Source organism: Piliocolobus tephrosceles, chromosome 2, assembly GCF_002776525.5.
Source record: "Piliocolobus tephrosceles isolate RC106 chromosome 2, ASM277652v3, whole genome shotgun sequence".
NCBI lineage: Eukaryota > Metazoa > Chordata > Mammalia > Primates > Cercopithecidae > Piliocolobus > Piliocolobus tephrosceles.
This window is the reverse complement of record NC_045435.1, coordinates 90,945,436-90,973,109: the sequence shown is the minus strand read 5'-3', so window position 1 is coordinate 90,973,109 and position 27,674 is coordinate 90,945,436. Positions and strand designations below refer to the sequence as shown.

Sequence of the window (27,674 nt, the reverse complement as noted above, 5' to 3'; positions counted from 1 at the left end):
CTTGGGGAAAGTTGTACTGCTTCAGTCTGTCCTTGTCCTGGCTGTGGTTTAGCACCACCTAGTGGCGGTTGGGTGCTCTAGCTTAAATATCAGTAAGGAGGATTCTGGATCCTGCTCTTGACTGGAACTTTCAGGACAGTGGCAGTGATTCCTGGAATTTTCAGGTCAGTTGGCATCTGTTCCATTGGCCAGATCTAGGGTGATTCAGCCTGGAGAATACCTGAATACCTTTTCTGCCTCCCTGCTTCTCAGCACCAGGTTGCTTGCTGTTTCCTACCTGGCGTCAGCCTCCTCTCAGCAACCCCCTTTCTCCAAAGATACAAACTTTAGCCTGTCTCCAAGTGGAAGGTTACCTGTCAAGTTACATCCAAATGCCTGTCATCACAAGGAGTTTTTACAGAGTTGTTGGTGACACTTAAGTGAGACATGAGGCAAGCAAAGGGCCCAGTACCTAGAAAGTGCTTGAATGAAAACTCCCTTTTCCGGCCAGATGTGGTAACTCACACCTGTAATCTCAATGCTTTGGGAGGCCAAGATGGGAGGATTGCTGAGGCCAGGAGTTCGAGGCTTCAGTGAGCTATGATTGCACCGCTGCACTCCAGCCTGGGCAACAGAACAAGACCCTCTCTCAAAAAAAAAAAAAAGAAAGAAAGAAAGCCCTGTCCCATTTCCTGGCAAAAGAGAGAAACTGGATTCTGCGTATAGGTGTGCATCCAACAAGCATTAAATACTGCTAGATGGCCTCATGGTGCAGTGGAACAAGCACAGCTACCTGGGTAAGCCTCAATTTCCTCACTTATGAAATGAAAATGATAATGTGTAACTCATAAGTATCATATTTTTACTCCAGAAAGTTAGGCATAATCCTTGGATGTGATTTCAAGTGATTCCCCAAAATAATTCCTGTATCCTTGCGCTGCTCCTTGGCATTGACATGTGATGTGTTTGATTTCTGCCTCACTCTTTACTGAACCCTTCCCATGCTCGCTGGAGTAGGTGATGGCTTTGAGTAGGAAATGACATCCGTAAAAGGCATGTGGCAGTACGGGGCCAGAAGGTGGGGTGATGCAATAACCTGTGCGTCAAAGTTTTCAGGCATTTAAAAATATATGTGTAAGCCCTAAACATAGTACTTAGACCACAGAAGACATTCAGTAGATGTTAGGCTTTTCTCCCACTCAGGATACAAACAAATATATTTTGATGCACTGTCCAGTTTCTAAATTCAGTTGGTTTTTCAAAACTGAAGTGAAAAATGAAGTGTGACTTCTTCAGAGCAAACTAAGCCCCACCCTCTTAGGTCAGTCGGGGAGTCTCAGTTTTTAAAAATTTGGAATAAAGGAAAATCCGACGTAGTCCCCCAACCCCCTGTACTGGCCTAATTTGCAGCTGTGGGAGCTGGCAGCAAGAGGACTTATCTAGCCAGCTGGGCAGTTTTTTAAATGATAATCAGAGCAACACCTGCTCATTGGTAAATGTTTGGGAAAGTGTAGTGAAGTATATAGAAGCAAACAACTAGGAAATAAACCATCCCCTCCACCATGCAGATTTTTTTTTTTTTTTTTTTTTGGGAGACTGAGTTTTGCTCATGTTGCCCAGGCTGGGGTGCAATGGCTTGATTTCAGCTCATCGCAATCTCTACCTCTTGGGTTCAAGTGATTCTCCTGCCTCAGCCTCCTGAGTTGCTAGGACTACAGGCATGCCCCACCATGCCTGGCTGATTATGTATTTTTAATAGAGACGAGGTTTCACCACGTTGGTCAGGCTGGTCTTGAACTCCCGACCTCAGGTGATCTGCCCATCTTGGCCTCCCAAAGTGCTGGGATTACAGGCATGAGCCACCGTGCCCAGCCTTACCGTGCAGATTCTAAATATGTCCACTCAGAGACTCTGCCACTTGTGGGCAGATTTCCTTTCCAGTCTTTTTTCTTTGAATTTCTTCTTTATATAATTGAGATACACAATTTTTAAATCTTGCTTTTTTACTTTTCACATTATAACGTAAGGGTTTTCTTTTAAAATTAAAAGTATTGTTTTTCATATTATACATATCTCTAGAAAAATTTAATATAGAAATGTATGAAGTAAAGTGAAATTTCTCTCTACTACCATCTGTCACTGTACCTAATACTAGAAAGAAAATTTAAAATATTAAAGTATATGGAGTAGAAAGTGATGTTTCACTGTTATACTTCTACCAGTGTTAACCACTGGTTTTTTCCCTTTTGCATATCAATGGTATCTGCAAATTACTGAAATGGAATTGTACTTTATAAATACACTTGTCAAGTTTGCTTTTTTCACTTATTAATGTATTTTCAGTATGGGTGAAGTAGTTCACACCTGTAATCCCAGAACTTTGGAGGGCCGAAATGGACTGATCACTTGAGCCCAGGAGTTGTTGACCAGCCTTAGACAACAGGGAGAAACCCTGTCTCTACAAAAAATGCAAAAATTAGGCAGTTTTGGTGGTGCACACCTGTAGTCCTATCTACTCAGGAGGCTGAGGTGGGAGGATTCCTTGAGCCTGGGAGGCTGAGGCTGCAGATTGCGCCCCTGCACTCCAGCCTGGGTGACAGAGTCAGGCTCCATCTCAAAAAAACCCCAAACATATATATGCTATCCTGATACTGGAAGATATATTTTCCAGTATCACTAAAACACTATTTAAACGACATTTTAAATAGCTATGTAACGTTTCATCATGTATATGTACTCTGGTTTATGTAACCATTCCTCTAGGGCTGCCAATTTGGATCTAAGTAAATATTTATTCACTTTTTAAAATTCTTTCCCAAAACTGTCTCAGATAACCTCACTGAGTCAGAGATAAACATTTTAAAGTTTCCCTTCCAGGGAGAGTTTATCATCTTACACTCTCAGCAGTAGCTTATGAAAATATGCAGTGACAACAATCACAAACTCTTAAAAAATCTTTGTTGATCTCATGGGTGAAAAAGCTCCTGTTTAAATTGTTTCTTAACACTAGAAGGTTCAGTGCTTCTGCTTATTCAGTGATCTTCCTCTGTGATTTTTGGAATAGAGGTGATCTTCACCCTATTACACAAAACATTGATTTCCAACTCAGATTCCTTAGAACTTGCTAACCCCATTCCTGGAACCAGAGTGCTGTTTTGCTGTGTTCTCCATACACTGGATCAGAAGCCCAAGCTCTGAAGTCCTGCACCGTTTCCTGGTGGCCTCCTCGCTCCCTCTAAGGACCCCGTCTGCAACTGCAGCCCCACCTCCTTTCCTCTCATCAGAAATGAGTTTACCCTGCTGGAGTTCCGAGAAGGAAGCAATGAAACTGGGGAGCTCCACAAATAAAGATTTGGACTTTGTTTGTGATCAGACAGTGTGTGAATAGTTTTGCTTTCTGGTTGAGCAGCTCCTCTTAGGTGGGCTGTCTTTTTTTTTTTTTCCCCGAGACGAAGTCTCATTCTGTCATACAGGCTGGAGTGCAATGGCACGATCTTAGCTCACTGCAGCCTCTGCCTCCCAGGTTCAAGCGATTCTCCTACCTCGGCCTCCCAAGTAGCTAGGATTATAGGCGCACGCCACCATGCCAAGCTAACTTTTGTATTCTTAGTGGAGATGGGGTTTTGCCATGTTGGCCAGGCTGGTCTCGAACTCATGACCTCAAGGGGTCCACCTGCCTTAGCCTCCCAGAGTGCTGGGATCACAGGCGTGAGCCACCGCACCCAGCCAGGTGGGCTGTTTGTGTCCTCGTCACCTTGTTCCTGGGGAGGTACAGAGGGCAGCAGATCAGCTGTCACCTAGAGAGGTGTCCGATGTGGGAAAAACATGGGAAAGATACTCTAATTAGTTCTCATTTTCTTTTCTAAAACTTCGAGTTCTCTGGAGTCCCTTTATAGAGAGGAAAGTTTAAGTAAAATAACAAATTAATGTCCATGGCTGTCAAGGGGGTTCTGCTGATGAACCCTGAGATCATCCAGCTGTAGGTAGACATTCTCGGTACCCCAGTTTAGAGAGTCAGAAAATACTGCGAATGTTCAAGGATGGGGACCTTCTAGAAGAGAGGGCAACAGTAACTTTGAGGGGAGGACAGGAGAGCAGCTTTGGAGACCTAAAGAGTTGTGGCCTTCTGTGTAAGTCCTATTGTCCCTTCCACGCACCCCCACCCACATTCCCCTACTCCATTAAACTGCGTTTCGGGTTATAAAAATAATGCGTAATTATTGCAGGAGAAAACAGTAATTGAAAATCACCTATTTCTTACACTTAAAGATAATGACCTAAAATTTGGTGTACATCTTATGTGTATGAGTGTACACATAATTCTGCCATCATATGTGTAAGTGTGTTCATAACTGTCACCCACATACTTGTATACTTCCTTTATAATATTTGAAGTATTTTTCCCTGTCAATAAATCTTTTTTTGAAAACAATCTTTTTATGGCTGCATAATATTCCAGCATATGGATGGCTCATCATTTAATAGGAGTTGGACATTTGATGCTCATTTTTAGCAAGCTATTATAAATAAAGCTGAGATGATGATTTCCCTAGGATAAATTCCTGAAACAGAATTTTTGGGGAGAAAATATCTGAACTTTCTAAATTCCACTGACTTTTAATACCAAATTTCTCTCCTAAGAGCTTGTTTCAGCTTCTGCTATCCCTTGCAGAGTGTGAACAAGTACCTGTTTGTCTGTGTCGTTACTAACACTGGGGTTATCATTCTTTCTAGTCCCATAGGTAAAGCATAGGGTTTTTTGTTTTTGTTTGTTTGTTTTTGGAGGAACAGAGTCTCTTTCACCCAGGCTGGAGTGCACAGGTGTGATCTCAGCTCACTGCAGCCTCAATCTCTAGGCACAAGTGATCCTCCTAGCTCAGCCTCCTAAGTAGCTAGAACTACAGGCATGCCCCACTACAGCTAGCTCATGTTTTTTTTATTATTATTATTCGTAGAGATGAGATCTTGCTCTGCTGCCTAGGCTGGTCTTGAGCTCCTGGGTTCAAATGATCCTCCCACCTTGGCCTCCCAAAGTGTTGGAATTACAGGTGTGAGCCACTGTGCCTGGCAGCAATATCTTTTAAATCATGAGGAAAGCTAAAGATTTTATTTTATAGTTATTGATCATTTATACTTCTTTTGTGGTTTGTCTGCCTATTCTTTACCCATTTTTATATGGGAATATTACCTGAGTTATTGTCATAGTAGAGTTAAATCCTTTTCTGTCATATAGTATAGATGTTTGCTCTAGATTGTTATTGCCTTTTGGTTTATGGTGTTTCATGAAAATGTGTGTGTGTGTGTATGTGTAAAACCTACTGGAAGGAACTATAGGAAATAATCCTTATTTACCTATCACCCAGAATGCACAGACATTTTTACAGTGTAGTTTTGGTTTGGTATTTTTTATAAAGAAAATCAAATATTATATAAAAATTGTGTGTGTATTTTAAAACCTACTGGAAAGTACTATAGGAAATAATCCTTATTTACCTATCACCCAGAATGCACAGACATTTTTACATTGTAGCTTTGGTTCTGTATTTTTATAAAGGAAATAAAATGTTATATAAAAATTGGAATCATCTTGATTCCTTTTCCCATCCTCTCCCTTCCTTCCCTAGGGCAGCTGCTATTATGAATTGAAATTTTCCTACTGTTACCATATATACTACTATCAATAAAAAAACGTATAGTACTAGTTTGTGGCCGGGCATGGTGGCTCACACCTATAATCCCAGCACTTTGGGAGGCTGAGGTGGGTGGATCACTTGAAGTCAGGAGTTTGAGACCAGCCTGGCCACCATCTCTTTAGAGATGGCAAAACCCTATCTCTACTAAAAATACAAAAATTAGCCGGATGTGGTGGTGAGTGCCTGTAATCCCAGTTGCTCAGGAGGCTGAGGCAGGAGAATCACTTGATCCTGGGAGGCAGAGGTTGCAGTGAACCGAGATTGTGCCACTGTGCTCCAGCCTGGGTGACAGAACGAGACTCCATCTCAAAACAAAACAAAACAAAAAAAGTACTAGTTTGTGTATGTGTGTGCACACTCAAACTTACACGTATACGATCATTGGTGTATGTTCAGGCATTTTGCCTTATTTGCACTGGTGTTCAGTTCAATTAATAATGATATGCATAGATCTAGTCCTTTCATTTTGACTGCTGTCTGGTATCACATCCAGTAAATATAGCTCCAGTTTCTTTGTCTGTTGATCAATTCTCATATCTAGTGAACACTGAAGACGCTTGCAGTTTTTCCATAACAACATTGCCGTGAACATCCATACATGTCTGTCCTCATGCATATTTGGTTAATCTTCTCAAGGGGCAACCTTAGAAGTGTGTTGCGGATTATGTGGGTTTTCAGATCTATTGGCCCTTGACAAATTGTTCCCAAGTAGTCATCCCAGTGGATGATACTCCCACCAGTGTGAAAGGGCTCCTTTTGTCCCACACCTTCCAAGACATGCTATTAGATTTAGTAATTTTTGCCAATCTATGAAAGTGAGATAGAATCTCATTGTGGTTTTAGTTTGCATTATCCTGATTGTTGATAGGGTAGAGCATCTTTTTATTATAGATATTGGGGTTATGATTAATAATCCTGGTTATTGCCTAAGGTATAACAGGTTTTCTATTCTATGCACTTTCTCTTCCTGCCCTTTGCTCATTTCCCCCATTGGGTTATTTATCTTTTTCTTATTGATTCATTGGTGTTCTTTGTGTCTTAGATACTAATAGCATTTTAATTTATTTTATTTATTTATTTTTGAGACAGAGTCTTGCTCTGTTGCCCAGTCTTGACTCACTGCAATCTCCACCTCCTGGGTTCAAATGATTCTCCTGCCTCAGACTCCCAAGTAGCTGAGACTGCAGGTGCATGGCACCATGCCTGGCTAATTTTTTTTTTTTTTTTTTTTTTGAGACAGAGTCTCCCTCTGTCACCTAGGCTGGAGTGCAGTGGCATGATCTCGGCTCACTACAACCTCCACCTCCTAGGTGCAGGCAATTCTCCTGCCTCAGCCTCCCGAGTAGCTGGGGTTACAGGTGCATGCCACCATGCCCAGCTAACTTTTTTGTATTTTTAGTAGAGGTGGGGTTTCACCATATTGGCCAGGCTGATCTTGAACTCCTGACCTCAGGTGATCCACTCGCCTCAGCGTCCCAAAGTGCTGGGATTACAGGCTTGAGCCACTGCACCCAGCCAATTTTTGTATTTTTTGTAGAGACGAGGTTTCACCATGTTGGCCAGGCTAGTCCCAAACTCCTGATCTCAAGTGATCCTCCCATGTCAGCCTCCCAAAATGCTGGGATTATAGGCATGAACCACTGTGCCCGACCAGATACTAATACCATTTTATATGTGCTTTTGCCATCTTCTGATGCATGGCTTACTCTTCCTTTTTTCTTTAATTCAACATGTACTGCACTCTGTTAGAGTATTGCCAAGCCCTCCCCTCCAAGTATGATGCTGACTTAGCTATATCCTCAAGGAATGTAGCATATACTCAAAGTATTAAAAAGTCCTATAGGAACCAACAGGAGGGCTGGGGAAACATTCAGACAACACTAGATCTGGTGGCAATGACCACCACAGCAAAGAAGATGTGTTAGTCCATTCTTGCATTGCTATAAAGAAATGCCTGAGACTGGGTAATTTTTAAAGAAAAGAGGCTCATGGTCCTGCAGGCTGTATAGGAAGCATATGCTGGCATCTGCTTGGCTTCTGGGGAGGCCTCAGGAAACTTACAATCGTGGCGGAAGGCGAAGGGGGAGCAAACACCTCACGTAGCTGGAACAGGAGGAAGAGAAGGAGAGTGGGAGGTGCTGTACACTTTTAAACGACCAGATTTCACAAGAACTCACTATCACCACGACAGCACCAAGGGAGATGGTGCTAAACCATGAGAAACCACTCCGTGATCCAATCACCTCCCACCAGACCCTACCTCCAGCATTGGAGATTACATTTCAACATGAGATTTGCGGGGGAACAAATATCTAAACTATATCAGAAGGATCTGGCCCGGTCTGAAGGAAAGGGCCATCCAGTTAAGCAAAGCACAGAGGCATGAAAGTGGGTGGTCAGCCGAGAGTCCTCATTTCTTTCCTAGCCTTAGTCTCTTGGCTCTTCAGCACCTCCGTTCCCGCCTCCATGTCTTACCTGCAGCCAGGACAGCTGAGCACTTCTGCCTCCTCCTTCTCCACGCTCTCAATGCGGCCTCAAGCCCTGTCCTGGGACCCTTGCCTCTGCCTCCCTGCTGGGGAGCAGGCTGGATTTTCAGCATTTTCATCTTTTAAACCTTGCTTATGCTCTTTTTTCTTGTATAGAAGTTTACATTTTCGATGTCTATTGTTCAGTCAACCTTCATGTGATGTGCTTTTTATGTCTTATCTACAAAATCATTCTCCATGCCAAAGTCAGACTTTCTTTTCTTATAATAAAAATAAATAAAATATCACAAAATAGAAAATTAAAAAGCTTGCAGTTTCTTTTTTTCTTTTTCTTTTCTTTTCTTTCTTTCTTTATTTATTTTTGAGACAGAGTCTTGCTCTGTTACCAGGCTGTAATGCAGTGGCGCGATCTCAGCTCACTGCAAACTCCATCTCCCGGGTTCAGGCGATTCTCCTGCCTCAGCCTCCCAAGTAGCTGGGATTATAGGGAGACACCACCACACCCAGCTAATTTTTGTATTTTTAGTAGAGGTGGGGTTTCATCATGTTGGTCAGGATGGTCTCCATCTCCTGACCTTGTGATCTACCCACCTCGGCCTCCCAAAGTGCTGGAATTCCAGCCTGTAGTTTCTTATACTAGTTTCTGTTTTTTATACTTAGGGCTTTCATCCATCTGGAGGTTTTTGTATTTGTAGTTAAAGTTGCTTCCTTTTTTATGCCTTTTCCGCTGCATTGATGCTTTCAGGGTCCTCTCTGAGGTCTGAGGAGTGTTCTTTGACAGTCTTGTCGCTATCTGCTCTGTGCTGCTTTGCCTCTTGTGGGCGTCACCAGGTGAGCGCAGCCAGTGTTTGTCTGGTGGGTTTCTCTGTATCTCGGACACTGTTTGTGACATTGGTGATTTTACTTTCATGTTGTGGACCCTGGCCCAAAGGGCTTGTTTAACTTTTTGCGGAGAGTTCATTCAGTTTCTGAAGCCCCCACATTGCCTGTTGAGTATGTGTTGAGCCTGGCACTGGAAATACCCTCAGATCTGTGAATACTGCCAAGTAGGGGATCCTGGGACACCCTAATGATGCCTCTGCCGACCTTGAGCTCACAGCCCCATTGTGTTTTCCATAAGAGATGAGAGGGACTGATAAAGGATGTTTGCCTGTGTTAGCCTTATGGAAGCAACAGTTCCCTCCAAGGAATCAGGGTGCTTTGAACTTCTCCCACTCCTGCTTACTCGTTTTAGGTCAAGAGAAAACAAAAATATCCTTCCAACAATGTGTGTTTTCTACAGTTTAGGCGAGAAAAAGATAGGAAAATAATAGTTAACCAATGTATAGGACTCTCCTGATAGGTGGTCACAGTGGTCCTGAAGCATATGTCCAAGGTGACTATCCTAAATGCCTGTGGGAAACTGCATCTTCACGAGAAACTTGCCCAGACGCCCTCTTGTGTTGCCTCTGCTGTCCCGCCACCAAATGCTTTGCTGGTGTCTTTCCAAGCAGAGAGGAGGTGCTGGAAGGTGAGCGTAGGATGACTTCCAAGTCAGCCCTTGAGTCTTTTTGCCAAATAGCACCTGCCAGGGCACCCTTCCTCCTGGCCTCAGCCTGCCTGCCTCTCACTGAGGGCCACGGCATCTTTTAGGAACTGGAAAGTGTCATTGACAGTTGGTGGTTTTTACGTGTTTATTTCTGCCTAAAGATTTTGCTTTTCACTTTTCACTTTTTCCACTGCATATTAAAATTTTTCTTTTTTGCCCTGTCTTTGTGTGTTTTTCCTTAGGCCGGAAGCTGAGAGGAAAAGCCTTTTATTTTGTCAACGGCAAAGTGTTTTGTGAAGAAGACTTCCTGGTGAGTGTGTCACCGAAGCCTCTCCTTGCATGTCCTGGCCAGAGTCAGAGGGCAGGGGCCTGGGGGTACCTGGGCCAGCGCATAGGGAAGCTGCACTGCTGGAGAGAGGGGCCCTGCCTTTCCTTCTGTAGATGCATGGGGGTGGCCGTGTTCCTGAGGCCAATGGCAAACCACACAGCCTTGTACTTTGAAGAAACCGCGGGGTCACTTGGCCTATCCTCTTGCTGCTTTCTGCAGTTCTGCCTCTTCCACCATCCTGGACTCCTCCTCTTAGACCTCTGGACTGGGACCTGGGCTCTCTTCTTCTCATCCCACTCTCTCTGGGAATCTAGCTTCTCCCATGGACTGAAAGTTCATCCATATGCCAGTGACTCCCAGACCTGAGCTCTAGCCCTGCCACACCTCTGAGGCCAGCTGCTGGCATCCCACTGGCCCCTGGACATGTCCCCTGGGCTGTGTCCCAGCCTCTCACATACCAGCCCCTCACCATACTTGTGGTCCTGATCTGTGAGAATTGCCTCCTAGGTTTGTCCTCAACCCCACCTCCTTGAATGCAGCCAGGCGTTGAACTCTGTGCTGCCATGTCTTCCACAGTTCTGCCTCCGTTCACACCTCCGGCGTGGCTCGGCCAGCCTAGCTTAACGGCCTCCACACCCCTGCATCAAGAGGCCTTATAGGGCATAAACCTGGCCTGCTTGGTCCCAGCATGTGTAGGGTAGAAAGCACACTCAGAAGCTCTCCAAGGTCTGGACTCCCCAGCTTCCTGCACCTGTGCAACCTCATGCCTTCATGCCTTTGCTTGGGCCATTTCTCCTGCTTGCAATGTCTTGCCCCTTTATTTTCCCAGAGCCCTCCAACAGCCTTCCTGTCCCTTCTGCTCCCACAATGGAGGAGCTCCTCTGTGCTGCCACCACGCCCGGGACCTGCCCTGGCAGGGCTGTGGACTGTTAGCCCTGAGCATTATGTCTGTTTACAAGTCTCTCCTCCATTGACTGAAAGCTCCCAGGGCGGAAAGAACATGTGTCTTCACCTTCACACCTGCAGATTCTAACACGATGCCATGCAGAGTGGGTGCTTGATAGATGGTGGTTGAAATGACCCTGTCATCTCAGGGATGAGGAATGTGAGATGCAGAGATGGGCTCAGGGCCAGCTTCTCCCTGCCTTCCCTTGGAGAAAAGCTCTATTTGGTTTTCACTGAAAAGTTGATTCATTATGACTCCTGTTGGCCAGAAACAGACAAGCAAACCCAAATGGGCTTAAGTAAAAAGGAAATTATTCCAGCAGTGCCTCAGGAGTCATTTTCTCCACAGTTTTTGGCCCTGTGTCTCAGTGGTAGCTTCAGTCTCAGGTCCTGTGTGATGGCCAGATGTTGGCAGGACCCCAGAGTTTACATTCTCTCAGTTTCACATCCAGCGGGCAAGAGTGCCAGTCCCTCCTTCGGAATCCTCAACAGACATCTCCTGGAGTCTCATTGGCTCTTACTGGGCCACATGCCCACCCTTGGAAAAACTATCAGTGCTGGAGGAATGCAAGGTTCTGAGGGACCAGGTCTGTCAATGCCCTGCCTGGGCCCTGGCGTGGAGCCAGCCCACATGGTGATGGGAGCCACATGATGTGGGGCTGGGGGCTGGATCCCAAATGAAAATAAAGAACTATTACCCCCAGAATGGGGCGTAGGTGCCAGACAACAGAAACCTCCACCACATGGTGTAGAGTTGCAGAAAGTTTCCCTTTTTCGTTTTTCCCACTTTCCTTTCATTAGGTTTCCCCCAGTTAAGTTGTGTTTGTTATACCCAAACTTCTAGTCTAGTGTGTAGCATCTAGTATGTTTTTTGAAGAGAGTACCTCATGTCTTTCAAGACTCTGTGTGTGTATGTGTTTACATAAGATAAGGTAAGGTAAAGTAGGTAATTATCAAGTTTCTTTGAAGCTAACTATAAAAGGTATTAACCAGAACCGGAGTTGAATTTGATTCCTGTCCTTACCCTTTGTTGGCTGTGTGACCTTGAAAAGGTCACTTAACCTCTCTGAGCTGTCCTCTGCTTCTATTTGAGGATTCTGGGTAATAATGTAGACCTTGCAGAATTGTCGTAAGCATTAGAGTGGTGGTTTGAGAATGCATCAGAATCCCCTGAAAGTCTTGTGAAAACACAGATTGCCAGAACCCACCCCCCGAGTTTCCAAATCAGTAGGTCTGGAGTGGAGCCCAAGGATTTGCATTTTTTACAAGCTTTCAAGTGATGCCAGGGAACTGCTCTTTGAGAACTACTGAGATGGGATTAAAGCATCTCATATACAGTCCCTTACATAGAGCCTGGCATGCTGTGGGTGCCCAGGCACAGTCATTGTTAGAGTGAGTGGTACTAGTATTTGCGATGGCTTTTGTGGCAGAGAATATTCTGTGACTCAGCCCACAGCTGTGTCGTACTTGGGGAATGACAGAATTCTGCACAGAATTCTGCACAGAGTGACACATCTTTCAGCCAATCCTCTTGGCTGGTGGGGAGGTGGCTGATTCGTCTTCCCAGTCCGGGTTTAACTTTCTTTTCTTTTTCTTCTGTAGTACTCTGGTTTCCAGCAGTCGGCTGACAGGTGTTTTCTTTGTGGACATCTGATCATGGACATGGTGAGTAGGTCAGCCAAAGAGGAGAATAGCATCTCAGGTGGAGGAGGTGGCGTTTAGAGAAAAAAGATATTAATAATTGAGGACAGTGTTTCTTATCTTGATTTGTGGTTACGGCTGGATGCAGTGGCTCACGCCTTAATCCCAGCACTTTGGGAGACTGAGGCGGACAGATCAGGAGGTCAGGAGTTTGAGACCAGCCTGGCCAATATGGTGAAACTTCGTCTCTACTAAAAATACAAAAATTATCCGGGAGTGGTGGTGTGTGCCTGTAGTCCCAGTTACTTGAGAGGCTGAGGCGGGAGAATTGCTTGAACCCGGAAGGCAGAGGTTGCAGTGAGCTGAGATCGTGCCACTGCATTCCAGCCTGGACAACAGAGTGAGACTCCATCTCAAAAAAAAAAAAAAAAAGACATCCCTATAAAGTGCAGCTTGCTTGATCTAATGGAACCCACATTGCTGGCTTTTATTGGAATTAACATCTTCAACCATCTAGAGCACACGATGTCATGTTTCCGGTAATGCTTTCTCCTCCTCTGGGCTGTTTGAATCACACTGGCCTCCCTCTGGCTTCTCTGTGATCCTTGTGGCATCCAGGTGAGATGCTAAATACGGTCGGTTTTCACTGCAGAAATCTCAGCTACCTTGGAGTCAAATGGAGAAAGCCAGAGGAGCAAAGTTTTTCTCCCTGTGTCGTGCCCAGCTCACACCATTACTAAGATGAGTTTTTGGGCCTGTCATTTAGTTCTGAGACAGCAGAGCAAGGACCAGGTTTTATACATTCCATTCCTTGCTCAGTCACTGGCTCTCTGAGGTTATCTTGGGTTTCAGGTCTTCAGTGGAGACAGTTTTTCCCTAGAGGGTTAGGTTATGAGGTTAATGAATACAAGGTCAAATTGTTCACCATTGTAAATCAGCCTTTAAGAAGTTCTTTAACATACTGATTAGAGGAAGTGATTATATAACATACTTTTAGTTGGAAAGAGTTAAATCCCTCTCTATGCTGACTCATTAATTTCATTCTAGAGAAGATAATTTCTAATCATTAGTATTTTAAATTTTACCTTTTTATTGAGAAGTAACTCAGAGTAAAAGATTCAAATCTTAAGTGTACCTCTGAACGAGTTTTCACATGTGCATATACCCCTGTAACCACCACCCAGATCAAGGTGTGGAACACTTCCCAAACTCCAGAAAGTTCCTTCTTGTCTCTTCCCACTCAAGACCCCACTCCTACAAAGGCAACCACTATTCCAACTTCTATTGCCAGAAATTCATTTTGCTGGTTTTGGAACTTCATATAAATAGAAACTTATAGTATAGATGCTTTCAGGTCTTATTACATATGTTTTTGAGCTTCATCCATACTGTTACCTGTGTTAGTAGTTCATTGATTTGTATTGCTAAGTGAAATTCCGTTGTATGGATATAGCACAATTTATTTCTCCATCTCATGTTGATGGGGATTTGGTGGTTTCTAGTTTTTTGCTATTTATGCATGAAGCTGCTGTGAACGCTCTTGTGCATGTCTTTGACGGACATAAATATTCATTTCTGCTGGTTATATGCTAACATTTATAAAACATCAGTGACCCAGAGCCCTCCCTATTTATGGTGAATATCTGCTATCACCCAGGCTTGGACAGACCTCAGCAGAGGCCTTAGTCCTGTTAGAGCCATGTCCTCTTTAGTAGCTAAGACTTCCCTGGGAAACGTGGCCCTTCCGCCATGCTCACAGTGGAAGGTAGGCAGAAGCTGCATATGCTTACCTCTCCTTCCCGGGTATCTTCTAGACTCTGTAGGGTTCTATTTCTTTAGCAGAATTTGACTTTGTTTTTTTTTTTTTTGTTTTTTTGTTTTTTTGTTTTTTGAGACAGAGTCTCGCTCTGTCGCCCAGGCTGGAGTGCAGTGGCCGGATCTCGGCTCACTGCAAGCTCCGCCTCCCGGGTTTATACCATTCTCCTGCCTCAGCCTCCGGAGTAGCTGGGACTACAGTCGCCCGCCAGCTCGCCCGGCTAGGTTTTTTTGTATTTTTTAGTAGAGACGGAGTTTCACCGTATTAGCCAGGATGGTCTCGATCTCCTGACCTTGTGATCCGCCCGTCTCGGCCTCCCAAAGTGCTGGAATTATAGGCTTGAGCCACCGCGCCCGGCCTGACTTTGTTTTTAGTGTCCTGACAAACCTAGTGCATATGAAGTCAACATGGTCCGAATTTATAAGTATGATTATACCCTGTTCTTAGTTCTAGTAATCCTAAGACTTCTTTGGATAACCTCAGGATATGTCATTTATCTATTGCTGCATGACAAACTACCCTCAAACTTTATAGTTTAAAACAACAGTGATTTCTTATTTATCATCAAGCTTCATGCTGTGGGTCAGGATTTAGGTTAGGGTTCAGCAGGCCAATTCTTCTGCTCTGTGTGGCATTGACTGGGGTCTCTTACTTAACTTTGTTCAGCTGGTAGCACAGTTGAACTGGAACATCCAAGATGACCTCTCACCCTCCAGGCCCCTCTCTAATCATTTAGTAGTCTAGTTCAGACTTCCTTACAGCAAGAGATAGGAAGTCAAAGCTACCAGTCTTCTTAAGCCTTTGACTCAGAAATCTCAGAACATTGTTTCTTCTACTTTCTGTTAATTAAAGAAAGTCACAAAGCCAGTTCTGATTCAAGGGGAGGAGGAAATAGTCTCCATCTCTTGATGTGAGATCTCTACCATATGGGATAGTATGAAGTTGAACCTTCAGTCTTTCGGGTCTTCTCTAGACTTGAAAACTTGTAGTGAATGTCTAGACAGAACCCCAGCTGTCTAACTCTTTGTGTAAATTGTCTCTCTGTGTACCCTTTTGTTAATAGAGGGGTACATTCTGGGCTTGCAGGTTAGAACCAGGCATAGTCTCACATAAAAAAAGTATTACAGCTAGTCACAATGCAGCAAAATGGCATCTTTTTCCAATCTTAGTTTAGGCACAATGTGGATTAAATTAATTTAAGGATCTCTTTCTGCCAAGACAGCATTCATCTTGGGGAAAATTCATTCCAAGGTCCAAATTACCAAATGGGTTTTGGAAACCCAGCCAGTTGTTCTTCCTGTTTTGCCTTACTGCAGATTGAGAGGGCCCTCAAAGGGTAGTGAAACCCAAGAGGGAATGAGGAAGCCTGAAAGCTGAGCATTCAGAGGAAAGCTGGAATAGAACAACGCCCTCCTCTTGCCTTCCTGGCTGGAGCTTGTGCAATGTGGAGTTATCCGCCTGAGGCTTCCAGGGGAAGGAGCTGGAACACAGCATCTCTTTCCCCTCAGGTCTCACAGTGTACTGACAAGTCTTCCCTAAATCCAAAATCCTCTTTCTTCAGCCTGTTTGAAGGCTTTCTATGTGGCTCTCACTGCTGGATGTTGATGACCGTTCTGTACATTCTTCGCAGATGCATGTTTTGGTGTGACCTTGCTCATGTTGATTCTGTAGTTCAGTTGTTTTTGCTAAGTTTCATGACACAGGTAATTGCAGAAATGAATCTCCTAGAAGTCAGTGAAGATGCTTTCAACTGCAAATTATAGAAAAAACCCAGACTCAATTCGAGCTAAACCAATGATCCTCCAACTTTAATATATATCAGAATCACCCTATTAAAATACCAACTGCCGAGGCTTACCCCCAGAGTTTCTGATTCAAGAAATCTGGGATGGGGTCCAAGAATGTGCATTATTAACAAGTTTCCAGATGATGCTAATGCTGAAGGTCTAGGGGCCACACTTCGAGGACCACTGACTTCATAGGAATGATATTTTATCTCACCTAAAAAGAGGCTTGGAAGTATGTGGTTCCATGATGAGTTAATTCCGTTACTTATGGACCTCACCAAGGATGTTCTTTCCATCTCTTCTCTTTCCTGCTGTCCATGTCTTGGATCTGTCCTGGTTTCAGGTTGGCTCTGGCAGTTCCAGGTATCCCATCCAGATCCAGATTAAATGACACTGAGAGGAAGAAGTTTGTGGGGCTTTCCCTCTATTGCATTTCAAAACAACAACAGAGAAACTTTACTTATTATACTTGGATTTGAGGTCATCGAGTTGAGTCAGAACTTCTAAATTATCATGCTCCAGAGTCAAAGCTGCAAGAAGGGGCACCCAAGAGGCAGAAGTGAAGGGGTTCCTTTTGAGCTCTGCCATTTCCACATGCAATTTCTTTCCATTTTTCCAAGTACTTGCTGCTTCCCAAATCTGGGAAGGATGGATCCTTCTCTGGCCCTGCTTTGCATCGTTTCCCACTTCTCCATGGTGGATTTTGGCCCTGGGATTGGCCCATCCCTCCCTTAGCATCTCTTTCATATAAAGAACTGTGCAAGAGTTTCCTGCTCTGGGTGAGGGTTGGAAAGGAGCCCTCTTTCCCTCCCAGCTCAGAGACCCTGTGAGAGGCTGCAGGAAAAAGATTCTTAGGTGGTCTCTTCTGTGTATTCATCTAAACAGATTTGCCTTTCCCACCCCATCACCTCTTGCTCTTCTCCTAGGTGAAACTCAGGGGTAAGTGTACTCCGTGTGTGACTGCTCATGTAATCCTTAGGACTAATGTATTTCTCTCCCCTTCCACCATTCCATCCTTCCCTATAATCCCCACTGAGTCTTGGCCTCTCCTCCAGATCCTGCAAGCCCTGGGGAAGTCCTACCACCCCGGCTGTTTCCGCTGTGTCGTCTGTAATGAGTGTCTGGATGGGGTGCCCTTCACCGTGGACTCAGAGAACAAGATCTACTGTGTCCGAGATTACCACAAGTAAGAAGGGACGGGAGCAGACAGGACCCATTCGTGTAGGCCAAGCTGATCTCAGCAGAGTGAGCGGTGGAAACTGACAGAACTGTGTTTGCCAGCTGCCCTTAGATCACAGTCCAGCAAAGGCTTAATGGTTTTGAGGGGTGCAGTAGGGATCTTGGGAGGTTGGTCAATGCCAGCATTGACAGGAATAGGTTAAAGAATCATGTTTAGTGGAAAAAAAAAAAAACCAGAGCACAAAAAACTAATAATCGTATTCCTGGCTAGGCCTCGGGAGGAATCCACCAAGCCCTGTGGCTTCAGCATTACCTAACTTCACAAGACCCCTATGCAGTGCTGGTTCCCACCAATCTTGGTTTGCCTGGGCCTGTGCTAGGCACCATGAGGAGTGTAAACAAATAGGTTAGTGCTGTCCCCAGAAGAGTGAGAGGCAGCCAATGTCCTCATTGCAGCTGGGGAACAAATACTAAGGCATATTCCACAAAGTGAGCCAGGTTCCAGACATTCTATGAGGGAGGAGAGCAAAGGGCAGGAGGCAGCATGGAGGAAGGCTCTATGTGGATTCCAAGTGCAAGTCTGTCTCTGGGCTTTGCTCCCAGAAACAACACAGTGTGCATTTACTGCTGCTTTGTTTCTCCCCGCAGGGTGCTGGCCCCCAAGTGTGCAGCCTGTGGGCTTCCCATCCTTCCACCTGAGGTAAGATGCCTTTCCAGACATGCTCCCAGGGGCTTCTAAGACATGAGTATCTCCCTGGGCTCATTTACAAGATCCATGTCCTGTCCTTACATCTTTTAAGGTATCCTTTTAAAAATCTCAACTGTGGCCTGGTGCAGTGGCTCACGCCCTGTAATCCCACCACTTTAGGAGGCCCAGGCAGGCAGGAAAATTGCTTGAGGCCTAGAGTTTAAGAACAGCCTGGGCAACATAGCAAGACCTCATCTCTACAGAAAATTGTTAAAAATTAGCCAAGCATGGTGGCATGTGCCTGTAGTCCTAGCTGCTTAAGCCCAAGAGTTTGAGACTGCAGTGAGCTCTGATGGTGCTACTGCATTCCAGCGGGTGACAGAACAAGACCTTGTCTCCAAAAAAAAAAAACAAAACACCTCACCTTTGAGAGAAGTCACGTCCTCACCCTTCCTTGTTGACTGGCTTCCCCACCCCAGTACCCTTCTTGTGCTGGTTTGTCCCCATGATCTGGTCAAATTCCCTTACTTGATACTAATTCTTAGATTAGCAGATGAGCAGAAAGACTTGTCTTTTATTCATTTTTTAAAATAAGCGTCCACGTAGGTCTTTCTTTCAGTGTTGACTCCAACATTCCAGAAGGAAGGGCTCCTGTCCCTCCCACTTTCCCTCTCATCAGCTTGAATGTATTCTTTTTCCAACAAGTACTCCTGATTACCGTCTCCTCCCAAGCCACCTACTTGTTACCCCAAAACCCTCTTCCCTCCCCACCCTGTGGTACATCAAGCCCGACAGGCCCCTAACAGGTCTCTCCGGCGTGTTCTTGCTTTTCTTTGGTCCCAGGGCTCAGATGAGACCATCCGTGTCGTGTCCATGGACAGAGACTACCACGTGGAGTGTTACCACTGCGAGGTAGGCCCCTCCCCACCCAGCCCCCAGAGCCCATTGTAGACATCCAAGAGAAGAGCATCCTGCATTGACTGGGGTTGACCTCTTGGCGGTCAACAAGATTCTGGCAAGGTTCAGCCTTCTAGAACTTCTGTAGGAAATGGAGTGAAGGCTGGTTCTTAGGGTAGATAGGAGAAGATGGAAATGCTCAAGGTATAAAGGCCTTTCTTTTGCACATTCAGAACTATCAAGTCCTGCAACTGTTGGAGCTACTATCCCTGAAGCTGCAGAGCTAGGAGGGTGGTGGAGAGCATGGGTTTCAGGTCCTGTCTGGGGGCCACATTGTCAGGCAGGTGTGCGATTTGGGGAAGGGACACCCTCCCCTCCAGCTTGTAGGCTGTTCTGTCTGCCAGAAGCCCGTTTCTCAGCCAAGCCCTGGAAATCAGGAAGCCCCTCCTGGAAACAGGCATGTCAGCTGGTGGTGTGAAGGCAAGTGGGGTCCGCTTGCCCCTTCCTGCCCTGTGTCCCAACCCAGGATGAAGAAGCACTAGTACCTGATGACTGTTAGGAAAGCTGGGGATCGCCCCTCACCAGCCCCTGTGAAGGGTGACCATGAAATTTCAGCCACAATTAAGTGAATTCACCCATGGAAGTAGATTAGATTCATTTGGTGACCCTGTGAGTAGAGAACGGGGGTGTCCTTCATATAGACTTGTCCCACTGCCAACACTGAAGAAATGGGTGGGAATCATTGCTGCGGGACCCCAGGTGCCCCAGGTCACTGCAGGAGAAAAAGGTGAGGACATTTGCTCAACAGGCCTCTCCACATTTTCTAGACCAGTGCTATCCAAAAGAAATATAAGGGGCCGGTCGCGATGGCTCACGCCTGTAATCCCAGCACTTTGGGAGGCCAAGGCTGGCAGATCACTTGAGGTCAGGAGTTCGAGACCAGCCTGGCCAACATGGCAAAAATCCCATCTCTACTGAAAATACAGAAATTAGTGGGCATGGTGGCACACACCTGTAGTCCCAGCTACTCGGGAAGCTGAGACAGGAGAATTGCTTGAACCTGGAAGGTGGAGGTTGCAGTGACCTGAGATTGTGCTACTGCACTCCAGCCTGGGCGACAGAGCAAGACTCTGTCTCAAAAAGGAAAGAAATATGAGAGCAACAAATTAAAGTCATTGTATCATTTTAAGTTTTCTGGTAGCCACAATTAAAAAGTTAAAAGAAACAGGTGAGATTAATTATTTTATTCAGTTCAAAATATCCAGCCAGGCATGGGCCTATACCTGTAATCTTAGCACTTTGGAAGACTGAGGCAGGGGGATCACTTGAGCCCAGGAGTTTGAGAACAGCATGGGCAACACAGTGAGACCCCTTTCTCTACTAAAAATACAAAAATTAGCCAGGCATGCTGTGCCTGTAGTCTCAGCTACTTAGGAAGCTAGGATCACGTCACCTCACTCTCCTCTGGGTGACAGAGCAAGACCCTGTCTTAAAAAAATAAAAAATCAAGGACCAGGCGCTATGGCTCATGCCTGTAATCCCAGCACTTTGGGAGGCTGAGGTGAACGGATCACGAGGCCAGGAGATCGAGACCATCCTCACTAACATGGTGAAACCCTGTCTCTACTAAAAATACAAAAAAATTAGCTGGGCGTGGTGGTGGGCACCTGTAATCCCACCTACTTGGGAGGCTGAAGTAGGAGAATGGCATGAACCCAGGAGGCGGAGGTTGCAGTGGAGCTGAGATCACGCCACTGCACTCCAGCCTGGGTGACAGAGTGAGACTCCATCTCAAAAATAAATAAATAAATAAAAATAAAAAATAAATAAAAATCTCACTGGGCGTGGTGGCTCACACCTGTAATCCCAACACTTTGGGAGGCCCAGGCAGGCAGATCAATTGAGGTCAGGAGTTCAAGACCAGCCTGGCCAACATGGTGAAACTCTGTCTCTACTAAAAATACAAAAATTAGCCAGATGTGGAGGTGCGTGCATAATCCCAGCTACTTCAGAGACTGAGGCAGGAGAATTGGTTGAACCCGGGAGGTGGATGTTGCAGTGAGCTGAGATCGCACCACTGTACTACAGCCTAGGAGACAGAAACTGTCTCAAAAAAGAAAAAAAAAAAATCCAAATGTTATCTTTTGAACATGTAATCAATATAAAAAAATTACCCATGAGATTTTTTTTGTAACTCCACAATTTATTTCTTCTAAAAAAAAATAGGATATGTGTGCAGGTTTGTTACATAGGTATACGTTATACGTGTGCCATGGTGGTTTGCTGCACCTATTGTCCCATCTTCTAAGTTCCCTCCCCTCAGCCCCCACCTCCCAACAGGCCCTGGTATGTGTTTTTCCCCTCCCTGTGTCCATGTGTTCTCATTGTTCAACTCCCACTTGTGAGTGAGAACATGTGGTGTTTAGTTTTCTGTTCCTGTGTTAGTTTGCTGAGGATGATGGCTTCCAGCTTCATCCATGTCCCTGCAGAGGACATGATCTCATTCCTTTTTCCCATGAGATGTTTTTACATCCTCTTTTTGTCCTAAGTCTTGGGAATCTGCGTTTACACTGACAGCACATTTTAAGTGGTTCACAGCAAGTGTTGTGTGGCTGTGTCTCCTGTGTTGGACAGGCCTCCACTGGGCAGGAGCTGTGTTTCTGCACCGGCATTTCCTGCCTATACAGAAAAACACAGCACCCTTTGCTGATTTTGGGGACTGTGACCTTCAGGTCAGTCTTGCAGTCTGTTTTGATTTGCTTCCCCTGGACATGTCTGCCTCCCCCCAGGACTGTGGTCTGGAGCTCAACGATGAAGATGGCCACCGCTGTTATCCACTGGAGGACCACCTGTTCTGTCACTCCTGCCACGTGAAGAGGCTGGAGAAGAGACCCTCGTCCACAGCCCTTCATCAGCACCACTTCTAGCCAGAGCCACTTGCAGACATCACGGCAGGGGATGAGGAGCCGGGGTTGCTGCTGCTGCTTCCGGTGGCCCCTGGGGTGGAAGTGGGGTAGGGGAAGAGGAGGGGTGGAAGGGAGAGCTCCTGTGAGCATGTGTGGGGTGCCTTTCCTTTAACCAAGGAGGTGAACACTACCTGCCTGCTACGTGTATTTTCCAAGTGCTTTTCTCTGTTGCCACATTTTCCTCAGGTTACTCAGGAAAACGCTCCAGCATGTGCGTAGCATATGACCTGAGGTTGCATCATTGCAACAAAGGAATCCTCCTGTCCCCTCTGGGGACATTTCATGCTTCTGAAGGAGAGGTTCTTATTGAGCTTGTTTCACAATATCCCCTTGAAGGGACAGCTCAGCTGCCAATACATTCACCCCTTTCTCTTCCTTCAGGAAAATACCTATACCCAAATGCCCCCTCCCCCCATACATATCATGGCATGATTTAAGGCTTCTTTTCACCCAAGAGCTTCAGTTCTTCTGCAGAATGGCTGCAAATTTAATTGCATTAAGGCAAGAAGGAAGCTCTAATATGTGCTTTGTATCCTAAGACTAATTTGCTTAGAAAACCAGAGGCAAGATTTGAAATAAGTGAGGCAGGGTTTCCTCCTCAGACACTGACAGCATTCTCTGTGCCCCTGCAAATCCTTATTCTCCTAAAGGCAGCTGAGGCCCCGACAGAAATTTGCCCTATATGAGTAAAACATGCTTTGGGAGAAGAACTTGGTGCAGGCACCAGGATTTTTTTTTTGCCCACGTCTTTGCGCTGTTTTTCTCTGGAGTTTTCAAGAGTCAGTGACTTGGAAGGCCACTTCTGCAAGGCAAGTCTCAGGAACCCATGCAGGTACATCGCTTGCACCTGTTTTTAGCTTATTTAATGACGGGCTTTTGGGAAGAACTGCCTGCATACTGAGAGACAGCTTCTTATAAACAGGAGCGTTTTTGTGTGTGCGAGATCTCTAAGCCAGCATGGGAGGGAGTGCCTCAGGATAAGTTATTATATTCATTTTGTTGGTTTCTCTCCCGCCCAGTTCTTGGCACAGGCATTATGTTGGAAGAAACCAGTATAAGGTACACTGCTTTTGTCTGTTTTTTTAGTTGTTTCCCTTCACTTTCAGTCTTCCACACACAAAAAATACCTCACAAGAGCTTCACCAAATCACAGATTCAGGAGGAATTTGGCTTTCACACTGGACTCAGATAGCTTCTTCAGTGTGTTGGAAATCAGTGGCTTCACACAGGCCCAACTCCAGCTGGTCAGGGCAGAGTGATCGTAACTAAAGGTCAGCGGGGAACAGATCCGATTCAGTGCTTTTACCTTATGCATTTCAGCATCCTGGCTCCCCAGGGTGGCAGGAACTGAGGGAGGGCCACACACTGGCGAGATTTCAAGACCACTCTCTGCACTGAAGAGGTAAAATTTGCACTGCAAGTCACATCCCTGAGGCTGGAGGTCAATACCCCTTGGTATTTTGATTAGAAGAAGCTGCAAAAGAAAGGCAGCCCTTTTTACCATTGCCAGCCAGGCTGGGGACACCGGAGCCAGTGTGTGCACTCTGCCTCCTCACCTTGCACCCAGAGCAAGAGGACTGGGTGCTGGGCTGCTGAGGGCGGTCAGTGGAGCCCGTAGCATGTGTGAACTCAGGCTTTTCATTGGGCCTGGCTCTACTTCTAGGCCATGTTTTGACTCATTTGGTAACCATTGCCTGTAAAAAGCACAGAATTGGTGCCATGGATTATCCTTTCCATGTTGATGAAATTCATTCTGTTGGAATCCTTTGGCCAGATGTCACTTCAGCCAGGGTGTGCACTGTCATTGGTTCTTTTTCACAGGCTGAGCCTCCTGAAAACCCATGAACGCTGGGGTTGGGGAAGTGAACCCTGAGGTGGGGACCCTCTCTTCCCATCAAGTCATCCAACTCAGTGTGGGCACAGCAGGGGGTGAATGAAGCCAGCCAATGTGTTAACCTGTCTCTGTTAACCTAAGAATGTTGGCCTTACTGACACACCTTTGCTCCATGTTCAAGACCAGAAGTAGCTGGGTTTGTTTGCAATTTGGGTAATTAGTTTAAAAATCTGTGATTACATTTTTAAATGAAGTTTTTAAAGCGGCCTAGATTGAGGTGATTCAGATAGGTTTGCAAATATACCATTTTATATTGTCGAGAAAGAACAATAAGGGAATTTCCAGATGTCCTAGAAATCCTAGCAACAGATTTCTCTGGTTGTCAGTTTCCCTGGAGAAGGCTCCAGGTAGGAATCTTCAATCAGTTGTTTTTCTCCCCGCTTCAGGCCCTTGCACAAAGGCCATGAAGAGATGTTCACCTACCTGGTATTTTAAATATAAATTATTAGCCAAATAGAATTGTAATGGGGTTGTATTTATGGGCACCTAGAAAGCAAACACAAGGACTTGGTAGGCCAGGAGGAAAAGGTTTTACAATTTAGAATGAATAGCCCTCCTGGATTTTCTTTTTGACAATTCTTGGACTTTAGATAAAACAAGGAGGATTGTGGCCGGATTTCAGATCCCAAAGCCAGCCTTCATCTTAGGCCTTTGCCTCATCGTGCCTTTTAGGTTTTCTTACCCACTGTCTCCTGTTTTGTCTTTTTCTTCTTTTCCTCTACCCCTATCTTGGGACATTCAGAAACTGCCTGGGTGGTTTGAGAAGAGACAACCCAGTTTGAACTGCAATATAAGGATCCATTCGTAATCTCTCTCACTGATGTTATTTCCCCATCTGCTGTCTTGGTTCATCTCACCACAGAAGGGCATTTAGTCCTAGCCAGCCATCGGCTGCGTATGGCAGCAGGATGGCACTTGCCGTTTCTCTGTGGTTAGTGCTCGAGTGAAAACCTCTTTCAGCTGAGTCCTGTGAGGTTCTGCTATTGAGTCCTACGTGGCTGATGGAATGATTGAGGAGGTCTGGTCACCCTCAAGCGCCATCATCGCCTTGTTACTGTGGGCTTGTGTCACACAAAATGAAGAACAGAAATGTTAGGACTTAAGAGAATGTTTGGAATTCACACCCCTTTGCAGTCCTTTCAAGGCTGCTGCCATGTACTGTGTCCCATGCATGTGAAAAGTCGAGCTGTGATGGCTGCTGGGACCCCTGCAAAGATCATGTGTGAGAATTGAGCACAAGACCACAAATTATTACTGCTTGATGCACTTGTTAAAACTCTATCTGCCAGGAAACCAAATTTTTTTTTTTTTTTTTTTTTTTTGAGGCAGGACCTCACTCTGTTGCCCAGGCTGGAGTGCAGTGGTGCAATCTCAGCTCACTGCAGCCTCCACCTAGTAGGTTCAAGTGATCCTCCCACCTCAGCCTCAGTAGCTGGGACCACAGGCATGTACGACCACCCCTGGCTAATTTTTGTATTTTTAATAGAGATGGGTTTCACCATGTTGCCCAGGATGGTCTGGAACCCCTGGGCTCAAGTGATCTGCCCACCTCCACCTCCCAAAGTGTTGCGATTACGGCCATTAGCCACTGTACCTGGCACAATTTTTTTTTTTGTACCTTCCTTTTTGCCAGGAATCAGTCCTAATTTCTTTACTATGTGAAGGAACTTTTAAAAGTAACAGAAAAGGCCAGGCACAGTGGCTCATGCCTGTAATCCCAGGCACTGTGGCTCATGCCTGTAATCCCAGCACTTTGGGAGGCTGAGGTGGGTGGATCACTTAAGGTCAGGAGTTAGAGACCAGCCTGACCAACATGGTGAAACACTGTCTCTACTAAAAATACAAAATTAGCCAGGTATGGTGACTCATGCCTGTAATCTCAGCTACTTGAGAGGCTGAGGCAGGAGAATTACTTGAACATGGGAGGCAGAGGTCGCAGTGAGCCAAGATGGTGCCATTTCACTCCGACCTGGGCAACAGCGAAACTCTGTCTCAAATAAAAAGAAAAAAGAAAAGAAAAGTAACAGAAAAAAGAGTGAAATATATTAGCTATCTTTTATTCTGAGCCAAAACTTGACAGATGTGGGAAATCTCCATATAGTGTATGAAAATTTCATTGTACAGGGAAATTATTTTCCTCGGTGTCTTTTCTTTTACTATAAAGTGATTCAGAATTTTACTGTTACTATAAAATTATGCAAAGTATTGTGACAAAACTGCATCAATTTGTTGACTATTAAAGTGCTCCTTGAACATTATATTTCCCGGGTCTTTTCTGTGTGTGGAGTCAGCAAACAATGCGTTTTGCTACCTGGACTTTGTGTTCTTTTACAGCTCTGGATTCTTAAAAGTGCCACATGGGTATCAAACCTGTGAAGGGTATGAGATTTTACCCTACTTGCAAGCTAATAAAGTGAGCACACCACATGGATTCATGGATCCTGGCAGAAGTTATGAGACTCATAGGTCAGAGACAAAGGACCGTTTATTATAGCAATAGCAGTGGCCAGATTATCAGCATTTGCACTGGTTCCCTGAGCCCCAGACCCCATGAAGAGGGCCAGGTGAGACCTGCACACACAGTGGGCTGCATTACAAGAGGAACCCCCATGCTTAGGGAACCCTGGTATTTGATAATGGGCAGTAAGCCTGCCTGACTTTTGCTCCAGAGACAGACACTATCTCTGTCATCCAAGACTTCACTAGATAAACATCCTTGGAAATATAAGTCTGGAACCTGGCACTAGGTGCCTATTCTTACCAGATGTATAAAAATGTGAGAGACCTTGGAGAATCATATCCCAAGAATCAGCAGTTTCTTTTACTGGACCTTTAAGATTGAGACTTGTAAGGTCCTGATGCAGTGACATGTAAGGTCACTTTGTCTCTTTTGTGAATGTTACCATTTTTTTTCTTCTGAGGTTATGACCAAAGAATCCTCAAGGTGAGTGATCCTTCAGTTTTGAGACAGCCACATGCAGGAAGATGGGACTTGTAGAGTGATGGGGCCAAGTGTGTGGTTAGAATCCTTGGGGTGGGGAAAGAGTTTGTTCTAGACTCCAGTTTAGTCCTTGTGGCTACCAGGTCTGACGTGCCAAGCACACGGGAAAGCTGGGAGTGAGGATACTGATAGTCATGGCACTTTACACCAGAATAAAACTTTTTTTTTTTTCTTTTTAAGTGATAAGAGAATGGCTAGTCTGATTTTACCAACATGGGCTGCTATTTGCTTAAGACTGATAGTGCAAGGGGTGAAGATGCAATCAGGGTAAAAGGTGGTCTGGGGTTGTGGTGTGCTGGCAAACCAGCCCTCTGGGGCAAAAAATTTAAAAGCCCTGATATGGAGTATTTGCTGATATCTATAATGTAAATATTCCCACCATGGCCACTTTCCAGTTACCAGCAAGGGATCCCAGCACTAGGGGTTGGGAGGAGATGGCATAGTCCTAAGAGTCAGCCTCGGGCATTGAGCCATGTGGGACTGGGCAGTGGGGTATCTGGTCTGGTTCTAAGTGCTGTGATGAAGCAGTAGCAGCTGTAATAGCTGACATTTCCTGTGTGCTCACCACATTCCAAGGACTGTATGTTCTTTATCATCCCTCATTTGATAGACAAGACAACTGAGACACAGAAGGGTGAAGTAAACAGAAAGTACGCAATAAGTACTCCATCCCAGACCATCTCGTCCGGAGGGCGCTGTCTTGACCGCTCTACTACTATGGTCGCTGTGAGGCAGTAACTTGTCCATCAGTGTACTTCTTCAGCAAAGCTACATAGTCAAAAAACCACAGGAGGCTGTGAGGAGAAGCTCACTGCTGCTCTGTTGAAATCTGTATTGGTTTCCTAT

At 45.3% G+C, this 27,674-nt stretch overlaps 1 protein-coding gene across 2 annotated transcripts in view; it reads left to right on the top strand.

The window, feature by feature from the left end:
• The window catches only part of LIMD1 (LIM domains containing 1), an 88,310-nt gene extending 62,225 nt beyond the window's left edge, over positions 1-26,085 (top strand). For both annotated transcript variants that reach the window (XM_023231308.3, XM_023231309.2), the window contains 6 exons: positions 9,929-9,996; positions 12,562-12,624; positions 17,259-17,389; positions 18,031-18,082; positions 18,914-18,982; positions 21,757-26,085. In XM_023231308.3, coding sequence (XP_023087076.1) covers positions 9,929-9,996; positions 12,562-12,624; positions 17,259-17,389; positions 18,031-18,082; positions 18,914-18,982; positions 21,757-21,894 — 521 coding nt within the window. In that variant the 3' untranslated portion in view covers positions 21,895-26,085. The remainder of the gene's footprint in view (positions 1-9,928; positions 9,997-12,561; positions 12,625-17,258; positions 17,390-18,030; positions 18,083-18,913; positions 18,983-21,756) is intronic.
• Positions 26,086-27,674: the final 1,589 nt, after the last annotated feature.